This window comes from Nesoenas mayeri (assembly GCF_963082525.1).
Source record: "Nesoenas mayeri genome assembly, chromosome: 26".
Taxonomy (NCBI): Eukaryota; Metazoa; Chordata; class Aves; order Columbiformes; family Columbidae; genus Nesoenas; species Nesoenas mayeri.
In genome coordinates, this window is record NC_137552.1 from 6009535 (window position 1) to 6037053 (window position 27519).

Genomic DNA, 27519 nt, shown 5'->3' on the forward strand with positions numbered 1-27519 from the left:
GAGTCCCCCCTCAGTGTCCTCTTGTCCAGCTCCAGAGCCCCAGCTCCCTCAGCCTTTCCTCACACGGGAGATGCTCCACTCCCTGCAGCATCTTGGTGGCCGCGCTGGACTCTCTCCAGCAGTTCCCCAGCTGGTTATAACCAATTCATGCTGATAATTAACAGTAATACACAACTAGGCTATTATTATACCTCTAGTTTAATTTTTCCTTGTACTTATAACCAAATTGCTCTTTAGTACCTGTGTCTAGTTAAAGCATTCGTGAGACAGTTAACGTATGGGTGACCCCAGTGACCAGCCACACTTAGTTCTGCTCTAGTTGCCGTCCCCACACACCAAAGTGTGACCCCTGTCCCCGTGTGTCACACTCACTCGCTCTCGCGCCCTGCCCGGGCTCTCTGCTGCCAGCTGACGTGATGTGCCTGAGCCCACGGCGCTGACGGCAGTGGAGCTCCCCTGCGCTTTGCAGTGAATGGGAGGCCTGGGAGCAGGTGCCTGATTAAACAGAGGATGAGTTTTTAGGCTTGTTCCCACACCTCCTTCGATCATAGAAAGTAGAATGGGTAGGAAGGGACATTCCCAGCCCCCTAGTCCCCCCTGCCATGGGCAGGGACATCGTCACCAGCTCAGGGTGCTCAGAGCCCCGTCCAGCCTGGCCTGGGGTGTCTCAGGGATGGCTCATCCACCACCTCTCTGGGAACCTGGGCCAGGCTCTCACCACTCTCCTAAAAAATTCCTTCAATGCTGTTCCATGGCTGAGGCGTCGCTTGTCCCGCTCACCTGCTGCACCCAGGCTGTCTCGCAGCAGCAGTGGCTCTCAAACGAAGCAGTTGGCTCATCCCTCTGCCTCCCCACATTCTGCAAGCCTTTTTTTGGCTTTGCCGGCGGTGTCGCCTGTTTTTTAGAACTCATCGGGAAGACGGGTGTCAGGGCACGAGGGCTGCCTGGACAGGGCCAAGGGAAACAGGAACTGGAGTCACCAGCTGTGCAACCACCAGCCGGCCGCTCCCATCCCTTGGTTTGCCTCCTCACCAGGGACAGACGAGGTAAGTCCTGAATTCCTCGTGCCCCTGCAGCAGGAGTCGCAGCAGCAGCCGCAGCCGCAGCAGCAGCCGCCATCCATCCTGCTGCCAAAATCTGAGGGGAGCAGAAACGCTGTTAAAGCTTCTCACGTGTAGCATGGCTGTGGAGCTTGGTGCTTGCCTTGGGGAAGGCACGTGGAGGAAGATCGCTTCACACACTCAGAAATCAGCTTGGAACAAGCCTCTGGAGCGCTCACCGTCGGTGTCTGGCCACCCCAGCTCGTCACACATCTCTGGGCTGCTTGATCTAATCTGCGGCCACACAGCGATCGTCTCCGTGCTGTAAAGGCTGATATTGTCATCCGTGTCTTCAGAGAATAAGTCGAAAGCATCGTCGAATGCTGCAGGCAGGGGCAGGACAGCGGGTTAAACAGGACAGAGGGAGGTGTTACCTGTGTTATGTTCAGTTGGAAACAATGAGTTATAACCACGAGGGATTTGGGGCTGGGATTTGGGCAGGTTGTTCCTCACTGTGCAGCAAAACATTGACCTCCAAACAGCTACACAGTGCAGGGGAGTGGGAATCGGGGCAGAGAAGGATGAGCCCATGTTTAATGTGAGGTGGTTGGTTTAGTTCTAGCTGTGCGCTCAGGGGCTTCGGTTATCGCTGTCAAAGAGGGTGTTGATGCTTCCTTCAGTCACTGGTTCCCCAAATCTTTAGGACAGGATTGTCCCTTTCTTCATGTACTCCTGGTTATGTCTCAGGAGGACCATGGGCTGCTGCAGGGCCAGCCTAAACGTGAAACCACCCCTGGCCACGCCGGCAACACGCCTTCTAGGGGGGAATCCCATGACAAGGTGACATTACCTTCCTCTTGTTCCCTTGGCATATTCTGTGCTGCTTCGCGCTCCGTTCTCTGCTGAGGGGTGGGTGGAGTGTCCCTGCCACACACATGGAGGCACAAAGAGAGATGAGCAGACAGACAGACAGACAGACAGACAGACAGCTGAGGGGCTCTCACGGACAACAGACCAGCCGAACTGCAGCTCCTGCTCCGGGACCTTGTTCCCCCAGCCGCAGGGAGACAGGCCAGGGCAGCAGCAGCGCCACACACCCGCGTTCCCCTCCGTGCTCACCTGGTCGCCTCCTTTGGTGGGGGGGTTGTCACTCTCTTCCTTGGCATCGGCTTCGGTGTCTCGCTGGTTTTGGGAGCACAGCCAGGAGAAGGAGCAACAACTTCTGGATGTGGAAAGAAAAGTGGAAAGTCTCACAAGCTCCCTTCCAGGCAGGACTCGCAGCTGTTGCCATCACCGGGAGAGCTGGAAGGACCCTGCAGTGACACTTGTCCCCGTTTTGTGCTGTGGCAGCATTAACTCGCTGCCTCCCCCGTTCTTGGGCAGCAACGGAAATCCTGCACCCTCCAGCGTTCTCTGTCCTCTGCTCCCGCATCTTCCCTGGGGCTCATTCAAATCCTTTCCTGCCACTCAAGCCTCTGATCGCCTGTCCCACCCGCAGTGAGCGCGGAGGGTCATTTATCCCCCTTCCTCTGCCCTCCTCAGTAGCTCTGAGACAAACTGCCACCCACAGAGGTGACACTTCGTGGACACACTGGCTTTCCTTTCTCTGCCCTTTGAACGCGGTGGCTCACGGTAGCCAAAGCCTGACTAGTCCCAGGGGATAATTAACACCGAGCCGAGCTCTCCCTTACATGTATTCGCCTCCATCTGCTAATCCAGAGCCTGGTTTGGCTGCTGGACACGAGGTCACACCACTGTGATGCAGCACGGCGACCCAGCACAAAGGTTCCAGGCTCTGTTCCTGCTGTCCCCCAGCACCTGTGGGACACTGGGCAAGGCGCTTCGGGCCATGTCCGGATGTCCAAGTCCCCAGGGAGATGCCCAAGAACTGGCTGGGCAAACCCTCGGCCAAGCCGATCTAGAGGCTGGTTTGGAGGCCTCCAGAGGCTCCTCCTCACCAGGTTTTCTGTGATTCACTCACCATTTACTTTTGCCTCTTTCAGCTTCTCTGGGTTCGAGTGGATCTGTGGGGCGGCCGGGATGGAGCCCTCACTGCTGACATTGACTTTGTCCTCTATGAAAATGAAAAAGCCCCTCTGAGCACTGATCTCCTGAACAGGGGTGTTCTAAGCACCATCCCAAACACGCCAGTGAGGTGCCACTGCCTCCTACAGCCCGGACGCGGAGGGAGACTGGTTATATAAAAACAAGAGCAGTTTAGTAACACCTTTTGCGTTTCTCCAGCTCCATCCTCCAAAGGATTTCAAAGCTTTCCAGCACGTTGTGAAACTAATCTCTGCTGCGCACAGGCAGGGGACGAGCGCGGCCACGCCGCCGTGAGGGGGCGCAGGGCGGACGAGGCGGCTCCTACACACACCGGGCCTTGAAACAAGGGAAACACAACACCGCGCTGAAATCCCTCCCCCGGGCAGGGCGGGGCGCTGAGGCCAAGGATTAAACTCCCTTTCCAGCTCCCTTCGTCCCGCACCGTGTGCAACACGCTGCAGACACAGCGCTCCGCAGCTCCCGCCGCGCCTCCCGCGCCCGACAGCGCGGAGCACAACCGGGAACTGCCAGCGCCCGCCTCCGGGGCGCCCGGGGGCTCCGGCCGCTCCTCCCGGCCCGGGGGCCCCCGCAGTGCCCAGGCTGGGGGCTGCACCGCGGCCGTCAGCCCCGCGCGCCGGGGCGCGAGGGAAGACGGAGCTCAGTCAATGGGCAAATACGTGTGAGGAAGGGGAGACCAAAGTACCGCAGGGTTGCGGGGACACACGACCCAGCACCCGCCGCCGCGGCGAGCGCGTCACACCGAAGAACTGCGGACACGCGGCCGCGCCGCGGGCACAGCAGGGACCCACGCGCCCGCAGCCGGCGGTGCAGCGCGGCTGGGACACCCCGGACCCGCGGACCGCGCACCCCGGACCGCGCACCCTGGACCCGCGCACCCCGGACCGGCTCCCTCCGGAGCCCCCGGCGCTGCCCCGGCTCCCGCTCCTCCCCACGGAGCCCGAGCGGCGTCCGCCGAGCGCCGCCCTTGCGGTGACGCAACCCGACGTGGAGAGTGGGGATTGGCTGCACGAGCGGGGCGGAGCTAACGGGAGGGTGTGCGCACGCGCAGGGGGGCGGGGCTGCCCCACCCTCCGGCGGCGCCGCGCAGGTCCTACCGCCCGCCCGCCCGCAGCGGCAGCGGCTCCGCTCCCCTTCCCGCAGCCCCGGCGGCTCCTCACCCCGCGAACCCCCCGGGAAACGGGGCGGAGGCATGGGGGCTCCGTCCGGAACCTCCCGTGCAGACCGGGACCGCGACTCGAAACATGAAACGCCAAAGTCCTCGGGCTGCCCGAAACGTTTGTTTCCGAGCCCATGCGGCCCCTCCCGCTCAGCGCCGAGACACAAAACACGAACTCCAAACGGCTGCAAAAATAGTGTCTTTGGAAAAAAAATAGAGTTTCTACATCAGATACAACAGAATCGGCTTCTCCACGCGCCAGAGCCTCCGCAGCAGCGCGAAGTGGAACCCGCTGCCCCGCCCCGCGCGGTGCCGGAGCCCCCGGTCCCGCTCACGGAACGAGGGGCTGGAGCCCCGAACCCCCGGAGCTCCCGCAGCACAACCTGCGCCCGCCCGGCCCCCCGGCTCCTGCGGGACCGGGAGCTGCTGCAGCGCAGACTCAGCGCGGCCCCGCCGGCCCCCGACCCCGCCCGGCTGAGCCTCCTTCCCCCGCACGAGTTCACCCAACAACCGCACGGGAAAGAGCTTCCACCAGGGGAGGCGCGGAGAAACGAGCCCGTCCCGCAGCGAGGAGCCCGCGGCACCTCCGCTTCAGCTTCATCGCCCCCGGAGGAAAGCGCTGCGCTGTCAGTCCCAGGGGTGCCCCCACCTCCGGGGCACGAAGTCTCCCCAGGCCGGCAGAGGAGCCGGCGCTGCCGCCCCCAGCGGCTTCACACCACGAGGGAGCTGTGCAAGACGCTCTCCTCGGGCTGCCCGCGCTTCCAGGGTCCGTAACTCAGGGCAGGAGATGCGGACGCCTCGCTGGAGCCATCGGCCGCTGCGTCCTCCCACGCACTGAGGAAGGGGCTGGGCGCTGGGGCCGGGCAGGATGGGAAGGAGCCCGCGCTGGGGGGCTGGAGCCCCCTGCAGAGGAGCCCCCCGCTGGGGAAGGGCGGCTGCTCCAGGCTGACGGGGCAGAAGGCAGAGCCCGTGGGGTTGAAGTGCACCTTGTTCTTGTCGGGGCAGGACGGCTGGAACGGCTGCTCAGGGCTGGGGGAGCTGCGGGAGACACGGGGACACCGTGAGGAACCGACGCGCCCGGGCACCGCGGGGAAAACACCCCGAGCTGTGCGCCCGGCCGGGATCCCGACAGCGCGACAGCCCCGCGACCGGACAGCGGCACGGGAGGAGAACAGGAGCTGAGGGGAGACCTTCTGATCTCTGAACTGCCTGAGAGGAGCTTGGAGCCAGGGGGGTCGGGCTCTGCTCCCCAGGAACAAGCGCCAGGAGCAGAGGAAACGGCCTCAAGTTGCGCCAGGGGAGGTTGAGGTTGGATCTGGGAACAATTTCTTCCCCAAAGGGCTGTGGGGCATTGAACAGGCTGCCCAGGGCAGTGCTGGAGTCACCAGCCCTGGAGGGCTGGACAGACGGACAGGAGGTTCTCAGGACGTGGGGCAGTGCTGGGGTGGGGGGCGGGTGGACTCTGATCCTGGGGAAAATGGTGACACTTGTGGCAACAGCAGCTCAGCTGCCCCCACCCGGGACCAACCTCACGCGAGTTCTCCGCTCCCAACGGCTCCTTTACTTACAAAGCTTCTTCGAAGGCCCGAACCCTCTCGCATCCCTCGGGGGGCTCCCGTTTGAACACGTAGCTGTGGTTGGGCCGAGGAGAAGCAGCAAAGGCCGGGACTGGTGAAGAGCCGCCCTCGCCTGGCCAGGAGAGAAACGACAGATTGAGAAAGTTTTAGAAGAATCCAACAGTGCTCTGTAACTCGACCCAGAGATGCTCTTCTGGACCCCCGGGGCCGCAGGCACAACCCCCCCAAAGCTGCGGCATCGTACCCGTGTAGCTCCCGCCCGCCACTGCGGCTCCGCGGGTCCAGCGCAGCTGAACCGCAGCACCGGAGCCCGCAGTGCCTCGGCCCCGCCAGCGCGGACGGAGCAGCCGCGGCACCGCGGGGTTTGCAGCACCGGCCCCTTTGCCCCCCGCCTGCAGCGTTTACCTTTGTCCTTGGGGGCCGGCGGCCCCTCGTCCGCCGCAGGGGAGGGTCCCGCAGCCGCCGGGCGCAGCGGCGCAGAGGGGGATGGGGACAGGGACAGGCTGCTGCCGCTGCCGGGATCCAGCGCCAGGGACGCGGCTCCAGAGCTGCCCTGAGCAGGCGCGGGTGCCCGGTGTCCGTCTGGAACATCCAAAATCTGGGGAGGAAGCAAAGTCTGAGCGGAGCAAGAAACCCCGTCCGCTGGGGCCGTGTGTGACGGTGGCGGTTTGGGGCTGTGTCCCCCCGCCCGCCCCGCGAGGAGCCCACGGACACAGCCCGGGACAGCGTCAGTGTCCCCGCGTCCCCTGTCCCGGGGGCACGGCCGGCTGGTCTCCCGCAGCACCGCACGTTTCAGGGAGGGAACTCAGTGGCCACTTGACCCAATTTAGACATTTACATGCTCAGAACAAACTCAAAACTCAATGCAGAGACCGTCCCCACGGCCAAGAGACAGACCCAGGCTTCAGAGGAGCAGATCTCCAGGACCCCCAGGGGATCTGGGACAACGTTGTGACCCTCACTTACCCGCAGGAGCTCTTCATCCCCCTGTTCCTTCACAAACGCCTCCTCCAGCTCCTGGTTCAGCCCCTCCAGGCTCCGGTGCAGGCAGGGGCTGAGCCTCACAGCGGGAGATGGACAAAGGAAGCCCGAAGGAGAGTCCTGCAATGACCCAGGACCAGTAACTCGTTATATCCACGTGCACTCGGCCGTTACGCCCTGTCCCGCAGCTCTCCGGGCTCAGCCCAGGCCCTGCAGAGGCTGCCGGAGCCGAGTGAAGTCGCTGCGCACAGAGCGGGTGCAGGGACACAGGGCAGAGGTTGAGAACGGGGTCCCAGAGGAGCTCGCCCTCCGCCCCGAGGACACACGGACAGCAGGGACGCGCACGCACCCGGAGCGACGCGCGGACAGCGTGGTCGCCCAGCAGCGGGGAGCTCCTCTCCTTCTCTTTGCCGCTTCTGCCATTCAGCTTCGTCCGCTGGAGCTGCTGCTTCAGCCTGACGATCTGCCACACGAGCCGCAGCCTCAGAGCCGGCCGAGCCCCCAGCCCAGGTCCCGACCCCCAACCCGGGTCCCCGACCCCCAGCCCAGGTCCCTGACCCCCGCCCCCCGTGCGCGCAGGAGCCCCCGCGCAGGCCACGTTCCCCCCGCGCGGGCCGCGTTACCTCCCGGCGGTGATCGGCGCTGCCCCAGGACGCAGAGCGCTGGTGAGCGCCGGCTCTCCCCGCTGCCGCGCCGTGCCAGGACACCGGAGTCTGAAGTGACGAGAAACACGGCTGAGGATAATCAAACATTTACCGCCTGGAGACTCTGGCAGAGCCCTAAGGATACGTGATCGACCGCTGCCCATTCCAGCCTGTCCCTCCGTTAACACGACGCACAGTGACATGCGTTACGAGACAGCCACCTATTTACATTTGCCCAAACAAAGCCATTTTGGCCAGATTCACGCCCATCGGGAAACTAGACCTCACAGACCCGCACAGTGAGAGACCTGCCCAGGGTCTGGTTTAACCACAACCAGCTGGCAGGGCAAAGCGCGCCAAGCCACAGCTCCGGATAATCGACCGCGACCGCGCTGTGCCGCTCGCGGCCGTGACGGCGCTGCCGGGTGCGGGGACCGGCTGCTCGGAGCAGCGTCACCAAGAGGAAACCCTCATCCGGCACCAAACCCAGCGCGGCTGCCGGGGCGCGGTCGCCCGTGTCCCAGCCGACTCCGCCAGAAACGCGGCCCCGGCGCCGCCCCCGCGGCCGCTGCCGCAGCAGCGCGACGTTCGGTACCGACGGGAATCGGAACGCGCTGCTGCTCTGATCGAAGGGTAGGAACTTCCTTCCGCTGAGCTCAGCGCCCTTGACACGCTCCAGCACCGCAAACGGGCTTTGAAGTCTATTAAGGCACAGGAGCGAGTCACCCGGGGTCCGGGCTGCCCGGGTGCAGGTGATCTCGGCGCAGGGATCCAGCCGTCCCGTGCCCTCGCAGCCCCAGTGAAACCCCTCACCCCAGGAGCTGCACTCCCCGCAGCCACAGCCGCCTGTCCATGTGTCTGTGTGTCCATCCCGCGGTACCCATGGGCAGCACAGCGGCTGCTCTGCCCGCTCACAGCGTCCGGTTCGCCCCGATTCCCGCGGAGCCCCGAGCTGCCGCTCACCCGGCGCAGCCCAGCGCCGCGGCGCCGGCACAGCCGAGCTCGTGCTGCCCCACACCCTCTGTCCCAAACAGCTCAAACGCCGTTATTTGGCCGTCATCCCAAAACACCGTGTCACTGTGTCCCAGCGGGTCGCACACATGGGGCTGAGGGGGCGAAGGTCCCGGGGACCCGCAGCCCGTCCCACGTCGGGCCCGAGCGGGGCTGCGGGAACCTGAACCGCAGCTGTGGGAACGTGACGGAGCCCCAGACAGGCCGGGGCTGCCGGGGACCCGAGGGGGCTCCGCGCCGCCGCTCACCGAACCCGCGGCCCAAAACGGAAGCGCAGAGGCTCTTTGCAATAGGAACGCCCGAATGTGAGGAGCACCCGCGCCCCCGCTCCCCGGGCAGCCTGGCGAGGCAGAAGGAAGTTACAGGACCTTTTGTACTAACTGGCAGAACCACTTCCTCAGAAAAAGGACAGAAAACCCCTTTGCAGAGCGAGATAACGCCCCGAGCTCCAGCCGCGCCCGCGCTGCTCCCCGCCCGACACGGCGCTCCGCAGCACCGACCGCAGCGCGCGGCGCAACCGCGGACCCGCCAGCACCGACCCCGCGCATGGTCACCGAGGTGGGGGGGCAGCCGCCACGTCTGGAGGAACGTTCGTCAATACACAGGGTGCTCTGGAGCCCAGGACTCACCGCGGCCCCCGCAGACAGACAGACACCCCGGCCCCTCCACAGACAGACAGACACCCCGGGCCCAGAGATCGCTGCTCACTCCACGTGTGTCACGAGGAAACTCGAGCACTGGGAGCCGGCAGCTCTGGCCGGGCCGCGGCACCAGCGGCACCGCGCGGGAAGGAGCGGCTGCACCCCGACCCTCCTGAACCGCCACGTGCAGCCCTGAGCCTGGGGCCGGGGGCTCCCAGCACCACACGCCGCCCCTGCTCACACAAACCCTTCCCGCTGCTCTCCGCCCTCACAGCTGCCGGCGCTACAACCCAGACACAAGCAGGCAAGAACACTTTGGAAAAGGACAACGGAGGTTGGAATCCAACTGAAGATTTCCTGCAAACGAGCCCATAATAAATTGTCGAACAGCAAAGATCCAGCGCAGCGGAGCCCGTCCTGGCACAGCTGCAGCTCCATGTCCGGGCTCAGCCCTCACCTCGGGCAAAGCGGCAGCACGGAGCCAACAGGGGAGAAGAACGGCAGAGGCCACCCGCCCCCCGACGGGGCCAAGGGAACTCCGACCCTGCACACAAGCCAATCACTTGAAGCTGGGAAGCAAAAGGGGGGGAGAAGCTGCAGGCAGCTGCAGCCGGGCGGGACGCTCGGCCGCCCCGTCCCGCTCGGGTCGGTACCTGGGTGGCTTTGTGGCTCACGCGCGAGGCGGCCGCTCCCTCGGGGTCCCGCGGCCACTGTCCCAGCAGGTAGGAGCCCAGCACGGTGTCCAGCGAGGACGTGCGGCGCACGCGGGGCTGCCGCGCCCGCCGGCTCCGCTCCGCGGCGGCGGCACACGGGACGCTGGCTGCACGGAAGAGAAACAAAATGAGATTTCCGAAGCCAAGAAGCCCGGCTCTTCTCCCACGGCCGCAGGGCCCCGTGTGCCTCAGTTTCCCCAGGGAAGCTCCTGCCCCGCGCTCCCCCCTCCAGCAGAGCCGCCGGGCTCTGGGCCGCAGGGGCGGCGCGTTGGCAGCAGGGACCGGGACAGAGAGGGGCCACCTGGGCAGCGTCCCGACCCGCGCACGCCGGAGCCAGCAGGGACGTTTGTGCTTCCTTGTGATCAGACAGACGAACCACCACACGCGGACGGGGAGGCTGAGCAGCTCCGCTCCGCTGTTTTGGGTACGACATTCCCGCCTCCCTCCCCAAAACGGGCACTGCAGGTAGCGCATTAACCGCGCTGAACCAGCACTGAACCCAGCACTGAACCTGAGCTCTGCGCTGTGCTTGCCAAACGCCTCTGTGCACAAAGGTGCTGAGCCTGCTCCAGGACACAGCCTGTTGAACACACCTTTTCATAAGCTAAAATACCATTTGAAAGGCAGAATTCGGGTTCTAGGTGAGAAAAGGGCAGAACAAAACCCCCCGTGGGAGGGCGAGGGCAGGATTAGTCCTGACAAGGTCCATGCGGATTCAAGGCTCATTGCCTCGGGTCCGGCTGGCGCTTCGGGACACGCTCCCTGTTCACAGCGAGACACCCACCGCTTCCTTCAGACCCTCGTTGGCGTGCGCAGCTCATCGCCACGGCTGCGTCGCCTGCCCCTGCACCACAGAAACCACGGCAAGCAACAGCACCGTCCCCACTGCTGCCGAGCTGTGAAACCTCCTTCCTTCCCCCTCCAGGTCCCACCCTGGGGAAGCTGCCCCTTCAACAGCAGAAGGACGTTTAGAAACGCAGGGACCCGCTGCTCAGGCCCCGCCGGCCTGGGAACGGCCCCGCGAGGGTCGTGTCCTGGCGCTGAGGCACAAACCAACCGCGCGACGCGGGACGAGCGCGAGCAGCCTCCGCAGGTCGCACCCGCCGCCTGTTCTCCGGGAAAGCAGAACAGCCCAGTGTGAAGAGGCTTCAAGGAGAATGAGCCTGGAGTTCACAGGCAGACTAAGCGGTAATGACACACAAGCCCTCGGCGCTCCTGCCATAGGGGCCAACACGGCCACAGCAGGAGCTCCGGCCACCGAGCCCTTCGTCCTCAGGCCGGTGCCGGGGGGGTGCCCCACACCCCCCAAAACCACCAGCCATCCGCCCTTAGAGACCCGTAACCGAGGGGGAACTCACGCCCGCGCCAGGACGGGATTTCACAGCTCTTTGAAACACCAACGCAGAAACGCAACCCCCAGAGCGCTGCAATCGCTGCGACCGCGGGGAGGCAGAGCCTGCGGTCCCAGCCCCGCGCCACGGCCGCCGCTCGCACTGCACAGCCCGACACCCACGAACACCCGCAGGCACTCGACCCCCAGCACGGCCCCGGGACCCCGAACCTCCGCAGGCCCGGGAGCGCCGCCCGGGGCGCAGCGCCCGCAGACACCGCGGAGCGGGGCGAGCGGCGGGCACGGGCAGTTCGAGCTGGTTTTCCTGGACGCAGCCAAACGGCAGCTCCCTCCGGCAGGCTCCCGGTCCGCAGCCCAGCGCCAGCTGGGGAACAGCTGAACCCTTCACCTCTGCCTTAATTCTTCCAAAGTTTGCTTTTCAAATGATAATAACTTCAGCATCATCATCACCTTGACCTGCGGGGGTAGCACTGGAGCCGTGTCCACGCAGGATTTCAACAACCGGCTTTGCACAAGCAAAGCAAGCACCCGGTTCGGAGGACACGCAGGGTCCCCCGGGGCCGCACCGGCAGTGTCCGGCTCCTCCCGTTACCTGCCCGGCCCCCGTCTCCGCGGCGCTGCTGCAGCTGGAACGGGACGGTGGCGCGCAGCGGCTGCAGCGCCCCCGCCATGCCCGGCCCGCGCCGCCCGCCGCACTGAGCGCCCGGCGCCGCCAGCGCCGCTTATCAGCGCTCCGGGGCCGGGCCGGCGGGAGGAGCCCTACGGTCATTGGCTGCCCGCGGCCAAACGACCCGCCCTCCTTAACTGCATCCAATCAGGACGCTCTACAAGCTCCTTCCCCGCACGTGCTACAACCGTAGCCAATAAGAAAACTGCTCACCCGTAATAGGCATCATCCCTCCCGCCAGAGCCAATCAAAGAGGGAAGAGACTCAAGCCCCGCCCTCTCTCCCTCACCGCGGCAGTGGCGCAACCAATCACAACAAGAGACAGAGGTGTAAAATCCACCCCCCTGCGGGAGAACCAATCGCAAGCCTCTCCCAGGGCCACGCCCCTTCTGCGCACAGACGAATCAGAGCGGCCCGGCAGTGTTTGTGTCCCGCCTGCGGCCGCGATGGCGGCGGCTGCGAGGGGCCCGGGCCCGGCAGCAGCGGCAGCGCCGGCCCCGCTGCCCGTTCGCCAGGCCCCGCTCTGCCGCCGGAACGCGGCTCGGGGCTCCGCAGCGGCTGAGCCGCCCGGCCCCGCGGCGCCGGAGCCGTGGCCGGAGCTGATAAGGGAGGGCGGGCGGGAGGCGGCGCGGCAGCGGGCCGGGTGCCAGCGCCCGGAAGCGGCGGCGGCGGCGGCCCCGGGGGCAGCCGCACAGCGCTCCCGGCTATCGCGGCGCAGCAGCGCTCCCGCCGCCGCCGTATCGCGGGCCAGCTGCTCGCGTTAGCGCCTAATCAGGCAGCAGACGGGGAAGCGGAGGGCGCGGGGGCAGAGAACCGCGGGCAGCAGCGCTGGCGGCGCAGCGGCCGCGGGGGCAGGACGTGCCGCTGGGGGCCCGGGGCCCGCAGCCTTGTCCGTGCCAGCTCAGCGGGCGCGGAACGCCGCCCGGCGGGCACATCGCCGCTATCTCGCCACGCACCCGCGCTGCGAGGCCGCTGATAAGGCGGAGCCGCCGCCGCACACGCACAACGATCGCTGAGGACGGTCCCGGGCAGGGAACGTTCCAGAACAGCAGCAGCCGCCGGGCGTTCTGAGAGTTAACAGCACTTGCCGGAAGACACTCCGAGTATTTCCCTGTTCACTTAATCCTACAAGCTGAAATGAAGTTTTAAACGACACCAAGGTCCCCAGGTGTCTGTTCTCCCAGCAGTTTTTCCTATGGCAGCTGCCTGTGCAGACGCCAGGTAAACCCGGTCCTGGAAACCTTCCTGCTCCTCCACGGAGACGCTCCTGACAAGATTTCGGTCCCGAGGTGCTCAGTAGCTGTTAGCAAAGAAACAGGATGTATAAGAAAAAGAAACGGAGAGGGAACTACCACAGTACAGGTGTTCAAAAGAACACGAAACTGCTATGAAAAATAGCTTTAAATGCCAAATAAAGGAGTCTTGACCATAATCTTTTTTTTCAGACTGATAGCTCAGCTTTTCTAGGAACCTTATGGGGTCAGTCGTCCTCACCTAGAAATTCAAATTCACCTTTCGGTTTCTCTGCCACGCTGCCTTTTTAGGGCACTGCGATTGGAACCCAACAGCCACAGCTGGAACGAGATAAATACATTCACTCCTCGGTGCTGTTGGTTGAGCACGGAGGCCACAGCTGCGCTGCTGATCGTTCTCACCGCATCTCATGCTATAAATACAGCACGGGATACGGAAACAGAAACGAAGTGGTGCAGCGTAACTAGGCTAAGCGCCACACCAAATACTTTTCTCAGGGTTTAAATCACCACATTTTGCTTTCTAATGTAGGAAGAGGCAAGAGAGCACCAGCTGTCACCCATCAAACCGGCTCCAGCCACTCCAGCTCCCACCAGCCGCTCGTTATCAGCCAGTCCGGTCCCTGTGCACACACTGCGGAGTGAAGCGATAGAAAACCAAAGCTCCTGCATTCCTGCGGGCCACACTGCAGGACACACAGCACTGCAGCCTCCGCAGCACAGTCCTCTCCCTGAAATTAAGGTTCCTAAAGATGTTCTGCACAGCAGCAGCAGTAGCACCATCGTTTAGAGCTGCCCGAGGCTGCAGCTCTGGGATGCAGCTCGTCGCCCTGCCCGCCGGTGCGGAGCGTCTGCCCCACGGAGCCGCCCGAGCGGGTGACAGGCACACAGGACACACGTAAGGCGGAACAGTTGCCACTGCAGCCCCATCGTTCTGGTCCAGCGCTCGAGTCCTAAATGAGATTATATTTCTGGCTGTTTGCTATGGGTAGGAGGGAGACAGAGCTTAGATTTAAAGTCCTGATAAGCTGCGCATGAACGTGGAAGATCAAAGGGTCACTCAGCACACAAGCTAAGCTTTCCCTCTTTGTCCTTGAACAGAATTCCTCTCGCTCTGCGCTGTGCGGTGGAATGCCTGCCTGTCTGCCTCCCACTCGCTCCCCAGAGGCGGCTGCGCTTCGCTGCTGGGCAGTTTCTGCACTCCCGTGTTTTGAGATGAAAAGCTCCAAAGAGCAGCAAGATAAATAAAACTGCAGTGTATGAACAGATCATCCAGCAGGGCAGCCAAGCTGTTCCAGCCTGGTCACGCTGGCAGTGCAAACAGCGCGAGGGCTGGGAACGGAGCACAAGCGCAGCATGAAACAGCTCGTTGGCACCAGGTGACGGAAAGGGAAGAAGCTTCTGCTAATCGCGTGAATCATCAGACACACAGAGGGCACTTCAAGTGCTCACCGATGTCCGGCGCTGCCAGCGTTGTAACAGAGCGCGGAGGTGAACACCGACAAATCACTCCGACCAGGCACGGTTCTCAGCGTGGCCGCATGCTTTGGGTCATCCCAAATCTACCTTCATTTAAACATTGCAACTCAAGCTAATAACTTGAGGCCGTAGCGCTCCCTAGCCCAGCACCAGGTGCTTGGCTCAACTGCCATTTGAAATCCCATTGAATTCCAGGCAGGCTTTTCTTTCTCTGACCAAGCAGGAAGTCGTGCGTTTGTGCAGCAGCGTTTTCTCCCACCAGCACCTTCCCGTGGGTTTGTGGGTGGGTTCACTGACATAACCGGACTCACTAGCGAGCTGTTCACCCACCTGCGTTTTCCTGGGCTCGATGTGCACAGTTTTGAGGTGAAACGTGTGCTCACTCGCAGCCAGCACGTCCTGCTCCCACCACTCACACTGTGTACCCACCGCGCACCCACTGCGCACACCGCACACCCACTGCTCACTCTGCTCACACCGCACACCCACTGCTCACCCTGCACACCCACTGCGCACACCACACCCTGCACCCACTGCGCACATCGCACACCCTGCTCATACTGCACACCCACTGCTCACGCCGCACACCCTGCACCCACTGCACACATCGCACATCCTGCTCACCCTGCACACCCACTGCTCACCCTGCACACACCGCTCACACTGCACACACTGCACACCCTGCTCACACCGCACACCCTGCTCTCACTGCACACCCACTGCACACATCACACACCCTGCACACCCCACACACCCACTGCTCACACCGCACACCCACTGCACACACCGCGCACACACCTTGCACCCACTGCACACATCGCACACCCCGCACACCCTGCACCCACCGCACACCCACTGCTCACACTGCACACCCTGCACCCTGCACACCCACTGCGCACCCCGCACACCCACTATTCACCCCGCACACCCTGCACCCACTGCACACATCGCACACCCCGCACACCCTGCACCCACTGCGCACCCCGCACACCCACTATTCACCCCGCACACCCACTGCTCACCCCGCACACCCACTATTCACCCTGCACACCCTGCACCCACTGCACACATCGCACACCCCGCACACCCACTGCACATCCCGCACACCCTGCACCCACTGCACACCCCGCACCCACTGCGCAGCCCGCACAGCCGTGGCACAGCGTGCTGGGCACGCCTGGGGGCAACGCCGCAAAGCCAGAGGAACGGCGGTACTTGCACAACTACGGGCGACGTGCACTCAGAAGGGTTACAGGATTGGGCCCTGAGAACTGCACCATCCCTAGCGATAACTGCATTTGGAAGGAAAACGTGTGTTTGCTGAAACACCTGCGTTTTCTCCGCAGGTCGTTACATAACGCGGGACCCGGCTGCTCACGGCGCTCCCGCCCTGACTCTGCGCGCACCTCGCACCTGACAGGCCAGCAGCTCCGGCGGCTGCGGCACCCGGTGGCCGTCGGGCTCGGGAGAACCGACCCCAGAGCGGGGGGAGCAGCGGGGAGAGCGGCGGGAGCGGTGGGGGGAGCGGCGGGGGGCGGCAGCGCTCCCACAGACCGCCCGCCACCCGCCGCTGCCCGGCCCCAAAATGGCCGCGGCGGGAGGGCCGAGGCTGCCCGAACCCAACATGGCGCCCTGGAGACAACACCGGCTCCGCTCCCCGGGAACCCGCCGACTTCACGCCCGGACCCAAGATGGCCGCCGGCAGCTTCACCGTCAGCGGCGCCGCCGGGATCCCAGCCCTACTCCAAGATGGCGGCGCCCGCTGGCTGGAGGCTGGCTCGGGGTCACGTGACGGGGGTGTGGGCCGTGTCCCGGCGGAAGCGTGAGGGACCGAGCGGGGAGCGGGGGCTGGCGGGAGCGGCTGGCGCCGCCGGAGCAGACGTGCCGCAGGACGGGAGACACGGCCGTCACCACGGAGCCCGCCAGCGCCAACACGGCGGCGACCGCCGCTTCGCGGGCCGGGGGCGCCGGGGACCAGCCAACCTCGCTGCCCCCGCCCCCGCCGAGGATGCCGCGCAGGAAGGTGAGTGCGGCCGGGGAACCGGGGAGCCGCCCGGCGGGGGAACGGGCGAACTGGGGCGGCGGCGTTCCCCTTCCCCACCCCCCGCTGCTACCTCTTACGGGCTCAAAACTGGGGGGGAAAATAGCGGCCTTCAGCCCCCGGCGCCCGCCCTGCTCGCTCCCTGAGTGGCTCCCGCTCGCGCACGCTGAGCGCTGATTGGCCAGCTTGCTCGTCACTCATCGCCCCCAACGGTTAGCCTTCCCCCCCCCGCGCCTGTAGTGTGGTCCGCCTCTTGGATTTTCCGATTGGACAGGCAGTTGGCGAACTGGTTCCGTATTGGTCTGACTGCCCTGCCGGACTGGCCGCTAATTGGTTTTTGCGGCTGCCCATCTACGCCCCAACGGTCACCTCCCCGCGCGTGCCTTGTTTCTCCCTCCGTCCCTTCCCCCATCGCACTTCGCGCCCCCGAGTTGATGTTTGTGTGGGAGTGAGGCTCACCCTGATAGGCTGCCGGCCGCCGTCAGTCACGCCCTGCTGCCACGCCTTTTTGCTCTCCGAGCTGTCATTGGCGGGCTTTCCCTTTAGGCCCCTCCCGCGGGCGTTGTGATTGGCCGGGACCGGCGAGTCTGCGCCGGGCGCAAAACAAAGCGGCGCGGGGGCTGCGCTCTCGCTGCGGGGTCTTGAGGTCGCTGCGGCCGTTTCCCGCGGCGCTCGAGGAGAACCGCCCGACCCGACCCGCCCCGACCCGCCCGGCACCTGCTGGCCCGCCCGGCACCTGCTGGCCCGCCCGCGGCCTGGCTGTGCAGCCGGGCTGCAGGGCAGGCGCCTCCGGAGGCCCGGTGGCTGCCCGCCAGCTCCCGAAGCCTGCTCCCCTCAGGGAGCCCGGCCGCTCCGCCGGGCCGCGTGAGGTGAATGCGGCTGCACTCACAGGGCCCGCCCGCTCCCTCCAGCAGCGGCTCCCGCGGTGCCTCTGCCAGGCTGGGGCAGGCGGGGGTGCAGCGGGGCCGGGGCAGCGGGGCGGGGCCGGGGCGGGTGCAGCAGGGCTGGGATGGGCAGGCAGTGCAGCAGGGCTGTGGGCCTTGCAGGGCGCTGAGAATGCAGCTCAGAGCGAGTCCTGTCCAGCCCTGAAACCGTATCGACTTATGGCTTTCAGTAAAATTGGGTGCTGCTGGGATCTCTCTTAGTGGATCAGTTTGCAGAAACTTTGTTACTGAATGCACCGTCTGATGCCACATATTTGTTAAACTGTTTTCTCCAGAGTAATACCCTTGACATTTGTTAGTTTGTATATATCATTGTGTCAGTTTGAATTTATCTAGCATCAAATAGTTTATTTTTTTTCATAGTATAAATACAGTGAGCAAGTTTAAGTGCCCCTGTGCTAATGTCCGGGTGTGCGGTGTTGCAGAGGAACGCGGGCAGCAGCTCGGATGGCACAGAGGACTCTGATTTCTCCACGGATCCTGAGCACACGGACAGCTCGGAGAGCGACGGCGCGTCCCGCCGCTCGGCCCGCGTGACCCGCTCCTCCGCCAGGCTCAGCCAGAGCTCCCAAGGTAAACACTTTGTTCTCTTGCACCAGGAAAAGCAAAGCAGCCTCTAAGCACCAAGAGGCTCACTGTGCTGCATGTTCCTGACCTTGGGAATGTTGGAGTTTATACCAACTTAAAAATTGCACAAATGAGGTAACATAATTTACAGTGGTGATGGAAGTCAAATCTCGACTCTACTTGTTAAAGGAAGTGGGAATTAAGCCCCATGATTCTGCTGCCAGCTTTGCCAAATTTTCCTGAGTACTCTAAAAATGTGCATTCCGTGTAGACAGTTCCGTTGGCCCTGGAGCCAAGCCCGAGCGAGGCTGTTTAGAGGTGAATGCTGCTTTTGTTTTGTTTGGGGTTTTCTGTGCTGCAAGGGAAGATGTATGTTCATGCGTTGCTGACGCTGGCCATACTCTGCAATAAACGTGACCAGCATATTGCCGGTTATTTTGTGTGCTTCTACTTTGGCATCCAGACTCTAAGAGGAAACATCGAATGTGTCCACCTCCTCGCTTTTAGTGTTAGTAATTTCTTGGCTGCGAGTTAATCAGCTCCCATCTGGCATCAAGGGGAGGCAATGACAGTAGATAATCACTTATTTCCATTGCTCCGTGTATACGCTTTGATCAAGAATCTGTTCTGTTACAAACTCTATTGCAAGTAAGAAATATACGTTCCCGATCATCTGGTAAGTGGGTCTTAAGAGGATGTGTTTGGGATACCTGAGATGCTCCCATGTTCTGAAAGCATTGTTTTCATGCAAAATAGTTATTTTCTAGTCTTACGAGAAGAGTGGGATCATGAAACCACGCGCGGGGTGCTGGATACAGCTCCACACCAGGAGCAGCCTTACCATTCCCAAGGGTTATCTAAACACATCTAGTTCTTACCTAAACTACAACTGTTCTTCAGCTTTCCACATGGGAGCTGGTTTGTAATTACTAGTTAATGAAGTAATTAAGTCCAGAGAAAGCTGATCTAATTCCAGAGTAAGTGTTGGTAGAGGATCAGCAGATCTAAGCGCAGAAGCACAGGGTGTCCCTGGGCGCTGGGGCAGGGCTGGCCGCTGGTCCCCACTGTCAGTCCTGGTGTGCTCCAGCCTGTCCTCGGGTGTTGTGCTGCAGCCTTCGGAGCACGTCTCTGGCCTGCAGTGGTTGTTGCGGGTGTAACGATGGCGTGTCTGTGCTCAGATTCCAGCCCGGTTCACAACCCGCCGTCGTTCGGGGCGGAGGAGCCGGTGTACTCCACGCGCAGGGTGACGCGCAGCCAGCAGCAGCCCGCTCCCGTCACCCCCAAGAAGTACCCGCTGCGCCAGACCCGCTCGTCCGGCTCCGAGACCGAGCAAGTGGTCGACTTTTCTGACAGAGGTATGGGGGGCGCGGGGAGGAGTCGAGAGGTTGCAAAACGTTCTTGGGAAGCGCGTGCGGCTCCGTTCTCTGAGGGCAGCCTGTAATATCCGGAGGATGGAGGGTTTGAGACAGCTGTCTGGAGTTGCTCTATGTATTTTTTTGAAAGCTTTCTTTCAGGCAAGTTTGTAACGTTTTGATCCTTATTCAGACACTAAAAATGCAGCGGATCACGATGAGTCTCCACCTCGTACCCCCACTGGGAATGCCCCTTCCTCAGAGTCTGATATTGATATCTCCAGTCCAAATGTGTCCCACGATGAGAGCATTGCCAAGGACATGTCCATGAAGGATTCTGGAAGTGACCTGTCCCACCGTCCTAAGCGCCGCCGCTTCCATGAGAGCTACAATTTCAACATGAAGTGTCCCACTCCTGGTTGTAACTCTTTAGGTAATTTCAGCTCCAGGATTAATCTGCTGGGTTTTGCTTTCCTGCTATGATATTCCAAGTAACAACATGCGCTTAGTTAGCAGCGGAAGTGTTAGTGAGACGTGGGTTTGTTCTTTCTGTGTTGGGGTATAACAGGGCAGAGAACCAGGCAGGAGTGTGGGAGGAAAAGCAGAGTCCTGCAGGTAGGGTGCTAGTGAGACACAGGTTTTCAGAAACAGACGATCGCGGAGCTGTGACACCCTTGGCGGCTGCATGGAGCACAGCTTTTTGGTCAGCATGAGCAAGATTTTCCTTCTTTGTTCTTAAAGCCTGTGCTGTGAACCGTGACTTGTGCTCCTTCTGTCACACTGGTAATAAGCCAAGGTCGCCCCCTGAGATGCTCATCGGAGGGATGTGCCCATCTGGGATACTCGTTAGAGCTCTTTATGATCACACGTTAAGATTGGGCTCTTTTTCCTGATCCTTTGCAGGACACCTGACTGGAAAACACGAGCGCCACTTTTCCATCTCGGGATGCCCGCTGTATCATAATCTCTCAGCAGATGAGTGCAAGGTAAATGAGGCTTCTGGTTTATTTTCCTTATGTTATTTTTTGAATAACATGCCGTGACCTGCCATTGTGGACAGGAAGCAGAGATAACACGTTTCAGCTGATGCCTGTAGCTATGAGCAGCACTTGTGTGTCAAACCGTCTGCGAGTTTCAGCTCAGCTCTGGCGGCCGTTTGCTGCGGCACTGACAGCTGGGTCTTGGCCTGCAGGTGCGAGCGCAGAGCCGGGATAAGCAGATCGAGGAGAGGATGCTGGCCCATCGGCAGGACGACAACAACAGGCACGCCACCAGGCACCAGGTCAGCGATCTGCGTACTGTGGAGCAGCTGCTCCCTTCAGAGCGGAGGAACCTCCGGTGTGTCCCAGCAAGGGCCACTCACTGTGTCCCCAGGGAGACCGGAGTGGCTGCTGGGAGCAGCGGGGGCACTGGTGGTGCAAGGGGGCTGGAGCTGTGCTCAGGACAGTCTTTGCTCTGTACTTTGAGGGGTAGGGCGAGACAATTCCTGCAGAAATGTTAACTACAATTTTACTCTGGCTAAATAGAAAAGAATAAAAGCAGGGGAATTACATTTTCAGTTCAGGAGCTTTGGACTTGAGTCAAGATGACTGAATGAGTCAGCTGGGAGCTTTTCCCCATGATTAAGCAGCACACAAAGAGTGTCTTGTGGGACTGAGGTACAGTGGCAGCAGCAGGCTGTGGCAGGAAGACATTTCCTGTTTTGTGCGCCTGGGTCGTATCTGCAGTGCCCTCATTAGCGCGGGGTTTGGTTCAGGGGCAACAGCATCATAAAAGGAAAGTCGGGACGGGGCCTTTGGGGTGAAGATGAAGACGAGCGGCGGAGGTGGATGAAGCCTGGTGAAGGTTTCAACCTCTGCTTCCTTGCAGGCACCAACAGAGAGACAGCTGCGATACAAAGAGAAAGTGGCTGAGCTCCGGAAGAAGAGAAACTCGGGACTAAGCAAGGAGCAAAAAGAAAAATACATGGTAAGGGCAATAACGTTATTTGTTCATTCCCTCCTGTCTGGAACGAGACCGCTAAGCAGGAGTTTGGCTTTCTCAGTCATCCCGCAACATTCTCAGCTGAAAGAGCTGCGAGATCCCCCAGCTTAGGAGCAGCACGGCAGCAACACCTGCTGTTATTTTATTGTAGGAACACAGACAAACCTATGGCAATACTAGAGAACCTCTGCTTGAAAACCTGACGAGCGAGTACGACCTCGAGCTTTTCCGAAGAGCACAAGCACGGGCATCTGAGGACCTGGTGAGACTTCTAACTCGTATCTCATAGCAAATGTCTCTGGAAACAGGCATGCTCTGCAGGAGGAATAATGAGGGACAGTCCTGCTCAGTGGGTGTTTGTCTTTGATGGAAGAGCGGGCAGCCTCACCTGCTGAAAGCACGGCCACGGAGTGCTGATAGCAAGGGACAGACGTCACCGGGACGGCAGCTGGTGACTGTGGGCCGGAGTTCAGACCGGGTATCGCCGAGGCTTTGTGGGTGCCTTCCAGAGCTGCTTTCCGTCCCCAGAGATGAACCAAAAGACACTGTGGTGCTTCCCAGTGCCATGTGTGTCTGGGATGTCTGAGCAGAACGTTGGGCTGGATCCTCTCCCTACAGATTAGGGAAGAAGCACAAAGTTGCGTTGCTCTCCTGACAGAAAGAGCGGGGTCCTGGTGCTGGTGTGTCCTGGTGCTGGTTCACAGGACACGTCCTGGTGGAAGGACCGGTGACTGTCCTGCCTGGGGACAGGGCTGCGGGAGGGTCATCAGGTGTGCTCACACTGACAAAGGAATTTAGAAGACTTGAAATAAATTATTTCCTTGAAATTATTTCCCTTCCTCTCTACGTACTTATAGGGCTTTTTTAAAATAATCATCAACTTTTTTCATTCACAGGAAAAGTTGCGGCTTCAGGGCCAGATCACAGAAGGCAGCAATATGATTAAAACAATCGCGTTTGGCCGTTACGAGCTGGACACCTGGTATCATTCCCCGTACCCAGAGGAGTACGCTCGCCTGGGGCGTCTCTACATGTGCGAGTTCTGTCTCAAGTACATGAAGAGCCAGACCATACTGCGCAGGCACATGGTAAGTGCTGGGGCAGAGCTGGTCCCTGCGCTTGGCATCCGACCTCAGCGTGTGGATGGTTTAGAACGTTAGCTGTTAGCTCAGGTGCTCGCTTTAGGAGGTGAGAAGGCTGTGTGTTTTCTGGTATATCGAGTAGCTGTTGTAACTTTTTCTGCCCTTAAAACAGCGGTGTCAGCCTAACTCTGTTTTCCAATCATAGGCAAAATGTGTTTGGAAACATCCACCGGGTGATGAAATCTACCGCAAAGGCTCCATTTCAGTGTTTGAGGTGGATGGGAAGAAGAACAAGGTACCAGCTGTGATAATTAAGCCAGTCTTGAGTGTGGGATCTGTCTTTCAAATCTGCTGATCTTGTCATGCAAAGAGCGAGGGTGCAAACGGCCCTTTCTCCCTCTAATTGCAGAAACGTTGCTGGAGTCTGACCTGCCCTTTCTGGCAGTCCAGCAGTACTTTTGTCTGTATTTTCTTTGTGGTTATTCCTCAGCCCTGTTGTGCTCCAGCAGTTCCCTCTTGGGACTCTGGACTGTGACAAACAGCTGTATTCTCTTCTCCTTTTGCTTCTAGATCTACTGTCAGAACCTGTGTCTGCTCGCCAAACTTTTCTTGGACCACAAAACGCTGTATTACGATGTTGAGCCCTTCCTGTTCTATGTCATGACAGAAGCTGACAACACTGGCTGCCACCTGATCGGGTATTTCTCCAAGGTCAGTGGCCTGCCCCGAGCGCGTCGGTGTGCGCCACACGCGTCGGTGTGCGCCCCGCGCGTCAGTGTGCGCCACGCGTTGTCGTGCTGCTGCTGGGCCGCCTTCTTGTTCCATGTGAACCTGGTTGGTAACAGTGGTGGCAGCGAGAGTGTTCCTGGCTCCCCAGGCGCAGCTCCGGGGCCAGCCACGCTGGGCTTACACTGCACCAAACTCCCAGCTGAGCGGCCAGTAACGTGAGACACGCAGGTTGGAGCCGAAGGACGATCGGGTTCCTTGTTGTTAGGCAGGTTTTTCTGCTGTTGCTCCTCTCACCTCGTATTTATCAGCTGCACGGGCTTGTTCTGTCCCATGGATTATGATATACCCATTGTTTGTGCAGATCGAGACCTGCTCATCTCTCCTCTCTGTTCTTGTTTTTAGGAGAAGAATTCTTTTCTCAACTACAATGTTTCTTGTATCCTGACGATGCCTCAGTATATGAGGCAAGGCTACGGCAAAATGCTCATTGACTTCAGTAAGTAGAAAGAGGGGAATTCTGGAAACGTATTCTGTCCAACATGACTGTTTCACCAAGTACTCTCAAGTATCTGTGGTGGTTGAGCAGTTTTCATTGTAGCTGCATTTGCTAAAGAGGGCACCGGTCAGGAGAGGGTCGTTCAGGAAGCATAAGTAGGTTTTCTTTCTTTTCCAGGCTATTTGCTTTCGAAAGTAGAAGAAAAGGTCGGCTCTCCAGAACGGCCTCTGTCCGATTTGGGTCTCATCAGCTACCGCAGTTACTGGAAGGAAGTTCTGCTTCGTTACCTGCATAATTTCCAAGGAAAAGAGATCTCTATAAAAGGTGTGTTTTCAAGCCAAATAAGCTGATAGCAAGTTGGTTCAGGAACATACGTACACGTCTCATTTGCTCCCTTTGCTCCAGCGCGAGGCAGCTCGTGCCTGACTCATCCCTGGGTGTTTGTGGCTGCGCGGCCGGTGGAATGTTCGGTAGCTGGGGACGGCTCCTTTCCGTCCTGCCACGGGAAAGAGAACCTGGACAGTTGTGAAAGTGTATGCTGGCTGCTGCTTTATAGATACATTAACAAATACAGCAAATTAACTTCACTCATCTGTAGATTATAATGTTAATTTTAAAATGAAAAACGGCTCCACTGAGAGGCTTTCAAATGCTTTGGAAAAATACTAAGACTATTTGGACATCTTTTAATAGCATTTTTATGCGTATGGCAGGTAGGAGTATGCAGCATTTTGTAGAGATGCTGGGGTAGCTTTGATGAAGTGGCTACATCGTTCAGAGGATCACCCTGTATTAACTTGTAGTTGAAAACTGACAGTTACAGGCTATTGCAGAGAAATGCTTCTGTTCTAACGCCAACTGATACTGGTTTGCAGAAATCAGCCAGGAGACAGCGGTGAATCCTGTCGACATCGTTAGCACGTTGCAGGCGCTTCAGATGCTCAAGTACTGGAAGGGAAAACACCTGGTCCTAAAGAGACAGGTAAGATTTGCAGTGGCTATTTCTGCAGGTTTGTTTCTTGATACGTAGCTGTTAGATTCATATGGACTTGCTGAAACCAGTATTTGCTTTTCATTCTTGGGGGCGAGCGCTGGAATTTTCCAGTGTAGTCACTGATAAAACAGGACACGGCACCCGCCCTGGTTCTGGGGCTGTCAGGAGAGGTGCTGCGCTGACCTTCCTGCGCCCACGTGCGGAGTAACGTTGCTTGTTGTGAGCGGCTCTTTCGGGGAGCGATGGATCAACACTCCCTCACGCTCTTCATCGTTCCTGCCCTTTATTGGGCAAATGGATGACACAGTGAACTGAATTACTGGAGTGCTGAATGGCTGCTGTTTGTACCCTCGTTAGATACAAGACAAGTGGTTTATCAGTCTCCAGATGTGACAGCGCCTCTCTTGTGTTTCCCCTCCCCGAGACTTCACTGTGTAGCTAAAGGAGCCATTTCAGTGTGACTGGAAGAGGCTGCTGGAAATGCGGTTTTGTCACGCTGAGCAGTTGGTTGGCTCGTCACGCTCAGCTCTGTGCCGGGACGTGTGGTGCTGTGCCACGGGTGATTCTCCACTGTTTAACCTGCCCTTTCGTGCTCTTTCCCTCAGGATCTGATTGATGAATGGATAGCCAAAGAGGCAAAAAGATCCAACAGCAATAAGATAATGGATCCCAGCTGTTTGAAATGGACCCCTCCCAAGGGAACTTAACGTCTGTCGCTCCTGCCGCCAGTGACCCCCAGCAGTAGAAGCGCCCCAGGGATCTGTGTTGTATCTGTTGCTGTTGTGACTGGCTGGTACAGTGCCCCCCAAAGATCAGCTCCCCTTGGGACTGTTCTGGCCCAGGTCTGGTGCACCCACAGACGCTAGTTCTGAGGAACTTGATGTTTCGGCCTCAATGAGGTTGCAAGGATTGGATCTGTATAGGACCCAAACGAAGCTCCCAGCAGCGCTGGCCCAAGGAGTTCTGATATCTGGTACTGTACCTGTCCAGTCACTGGTCTTACCCTCATGTTCCTGCTCGGATGAGGTTGTGTTGTGTTCTATAATCTGGTTGTTTCTTCCTTCAGGTTCCTTGCGTTTCGAGTAACAGATGTAACTTCTGTGGCTTTTGAACAAGGTCTAATAATGCTTGTTTGGGGAGAGGCTGCACTCACACTGGCTGCAGCGTGTTTAACTCATCCTGTCTGATGGACTGTCCTGTTCCATTTATCGAATAGTTTAGTAAGATAACACGCCTCCTCTTTCAGCAGTGTTTGCCATATGACATAGCAGGTCTTCACATAGCTAATACTGTACAGTCAGAAGCGTTAGTGTCTGTAACCGAGTGGTGTGATTGTGTGTGACCCTGGAGGAGTCGAGGCCGAGCGCGTGGGGCCGTCGTGCTCTGGGGTGGTTGTAGAGCTGCTCTTGGTTCACGCTCCTGCAGCCGCTGCGGCGCCCCGGCTGGAGGAGCTCTGGGTGTTACGGGCCTTTCCTGGTTTCTCTCTTGGAGCTCGTGGTTCCTCGACACAGTTCACCGTATCTCACTGGAGATACTTTTCCCAGAGCAGTCTTCCTGAACTGCAGGGCTCTGTGCTGGAGAGGATTATTGTCCCTCCAGACTGAGGAAGTCAAAACTTCCAACACCCTCTGGCTAGCTTTGTCCAAACGGCCACAGAAACTGCAGCGCAAATGTCGGCAGTTGTTGGATTGCCTACAGCGCGCGTTCTGTGCAGCAGCAGCTCCAGTGAACTGTGGATGGTTTGCTTCTCTGACAGCACGTTCTTGTTTGTCTTGGTAAAACAAAAGAGCTTTTGCTTCCTCTCTCCCATCAGCACCACTGGAAGAAACTATTGTACAATGGCTTTTGAGTATAACCACTGTCCTTGTGCCACAAACTTTCTGTATGGCTCCAGTGTGATGGAGAGGGGACAGTCCTGGGGTGGCCCGTGGCAGCACCACGTAGTGCCGATTTCATTGAAGCCGTCCGGTGCTTCCCCGTGGAACAGGGTCTGAACTGAGAAACGCGCTGGGCGCCGCGCGGGAGGAGCCGCCTCTGTAACCACTGACCCATCCCGCTGCGGGCAAGTTCTGTTGCTCTCCTGGTGGCTGTCTGTCTGTCTTTCTGCCCTCCTAGAAAAGATAAGAGATCATCAGTACATGTTGTGTACCTTGTGGGCATTATGAAGTTCGCTGTCTCTGCCCTTTGCTCCGTGTTGTAGCTGCAGATGCTTGTGGCACTGTCAGCAGGCGGATCTCTGGAGTAGGGGGGGCTGTTCTTGTGCAGAAGATAACCCTGTTCCCATGATGTGGTAGAATGTGCTGTTCTTGTATCTACTTCTCAATAAAGCATGTTCTCTGCTCAAGTTCCTGCCTTCTCTTTATCTTGTTATTTGTTCCGCATCTCCAGCTGGGCGAAACCCCTGCTTTATGTTGCGAGGGACTAATCTGGAACCCGTCTTTGTGCCCGGTGGATTGAGAGGGCGCAGAGAGGCCAGGGCGAGCGTGGCCTGGGGCTGGAGCAGCTCAGCTTAGGAAGAGCGAGCCCACAGGTTGAGATATGGAGCACCTTGTGCTGGTTGACATGCAAGTCTGTTTACTCAGGTCCTCGTTGTCTTGTTCCCCTCAGTCAGACACTGGCTGTGCCAGCGCAGCCGCTGCGGGAAACATCTCCAACGTGACCCGCGCCTCCCCATCCTTCCCCCGCTGCATGGGGCAAACCACACCGCCCCTTCTCACAGGTTTTTTTCCCAGACTCCTGCAATACGGGTGC

General features: G+C 59.9%; 3 protein-coding genes and 1 long non-coding RNA gene across 5 annotated transcripts; 1 reads left to right on the plus strand and 3 right to left on the minus strand.

Moving 5' to 3' along the window:
* Positions 1 to 234: 234 nt before the first annotated feature.
* On the minus strand, positions 235 to 4048 carry LOC308049767 (uncharacterized protein). Its single transcript, XM_080359613.1, has 9 exons — positions 3790 to 4048; positions 3268 to 3422; positions 3022 to 3114; positions 2160 to 2262; positions 1891 to 1964; positions 1280 to 1423; positions 1033 to 1137; positions 781 to 944; positions 235 to 495 (listed from the first exon to the last, which is right to left on the minus strand). The coding sequence occupies exons 4-9, from the start codon at positions 2204 to 2206 to the stop codon at positions 316 to 318; spliced, it is 714 nt and encodes a 237-aa protein (XP_080215739.1). The 5' UTR covers positions 2207 to 2262; positions 3022 to 3114; positions 3268 to 3422; positions 3790 to 4048; the 3' UTR covers positions 235 to 315.
* A 403-nt stretch (positions 4049 to 4451) lies between these two features.
* Positions 4452 to 11893, minus strand: FAM117A (family with sequence similarity 117 member A). Its single transcript, XM_080359686.1, has 8 exons — positions 11774 to 11893; positions 9771 to 9937; positions 7445 to 7534; positions 7171 to 7284; positions 6807 to 6941; positions 6246 to 6438; positions 5832 to 5952; positions 4452 to 5301 (listed from the first exon to the last, which is right to left on the minus strand). The coding sequence occupies exons 1-8, from the start codon at positions 11850 to 11852 to the stop codon at positions 4974 to 4976; spliced, it is 1227 nt and encodes a 408-aa protein (XP_080215812.1). The 5' UTR covers positions 11853 to 11893; the 3' UTR covers positions 4452 to 4973.
* A 922-nt stretch (positions 11894 to 12815) lies between these two features.
* Positions 12816 to 14900, minus strand: LOC308049815. Its single transcript, XR_013923334.1, has 3 exons — positions 14554 to 14900; positions 13343 to 13422; positions 12816 to 13148 (listed from the first exon to the last, which is right to left on the minus strand). It is a non-coding gene; the product is annotated as an uncharacterized lncRNA (long non-coding RNA).
* A 1449-nt stretch (positions 14901 to 16349) lies between these two features.
* Positions 16350 to 27115, plus strand: KAT7 (lysine acetyltransferase 7). 2 transcript variants are annotated; one of them, XM_080359683.1, is made up of 15 exons: positions 16350 to 16603; positions 17991 to 18138; positions 19311 to 19487; positions 19678 to 19917; positions 20388 to 20470; positions 20677 to 20766; positions 21354 to 21452; positions 21619 to 21729; positions 22364 to 22555; positions 22755 to 22844; positions 23120 to 23260; positions 23681 to 23774; positions 23934 to 24098; positions 24650 to 24756; positions 25374 to 27115. In XM_080359683.1, exons 1-15 carry the CDS (start codon positions 16589 to 16591, stop codon positions 25473 to 25475), a joined length of 1854 nt encoding a protein of 617 aa, XP_080215809.1. In that variant the 5' UTR covers positions 16350 to 16588; the 3' UTR covers positions 25476 to 27115. The 2 variants fall into 2 exon arrangements, with proteins under 2 accessions (XP_080215809.1, XP_080215810.1); XM_080359684.1 differs by having other exon boundaries at positions 23952 to 24098.
* The last annotated feature ends 404 nt before the right edge of the window (positions 27116 to 27519 follow it).

Coding starts and splice junctions, on each gene's coding strand:
- LOC308049767 (XM_080359613.1), bottom strand. CDS start 2,206: ATGCCAAGGAAGAGAGTGACAACCCCCCCACCAAAGGAGGCGACCAG. Junction 1,138..1,279: donor GGGGTGGCCAGACACCGACG/GTGAGCGCTCCA, acceptor TGCTCCCCTCAG/ATTTTGGCAGCAGGATGGAT. Junction 945..1,032: donor ACTTACCTCGTCTGTCCCTG/GTGAGGAGGCAA, acceptor GGCCCTGTCCAG/GCAGCCCTCGTGCCCTGACA.
- FAM117A (XM_080359686.1), bottom strand. CDS start 11,852: ATGGCGGGGGCGCTGCAGCCGCTGCGCGCCACCGTCCCGTTCCAGCTG. Junction 9,938..11,773: donor CGGAGACGGGGGCCGGGCAG/GTAACGGGAGGA, acceptor TCTTCCGTGCAG/CCAGCGTCCCGTGTGCCGCC. Junction 7,535..9,770: donor TGAGCCACAAAGCCACCCAG/GTACCGACCCGA, acceptor TCGTCACTTCAG/ACTCCGGTGTCCTGGCACGG.
- KAT7 (XM_080359683.1), top strand. Junction 20,767..21,353: donor GGCACGCCACCAGGCACCAG/GTCAGCGATCTG, acceptor GCTTCCTTGCAG/GCACCAACAGAGAGACAGCT. Junction 23,775..23,933: donor CAAAATGCTCATTGACTTCA/GTAAGTAGAAAG, acceptor AAGCATAAGTAG/GTTTTCTTTCTTTTCCAGGC.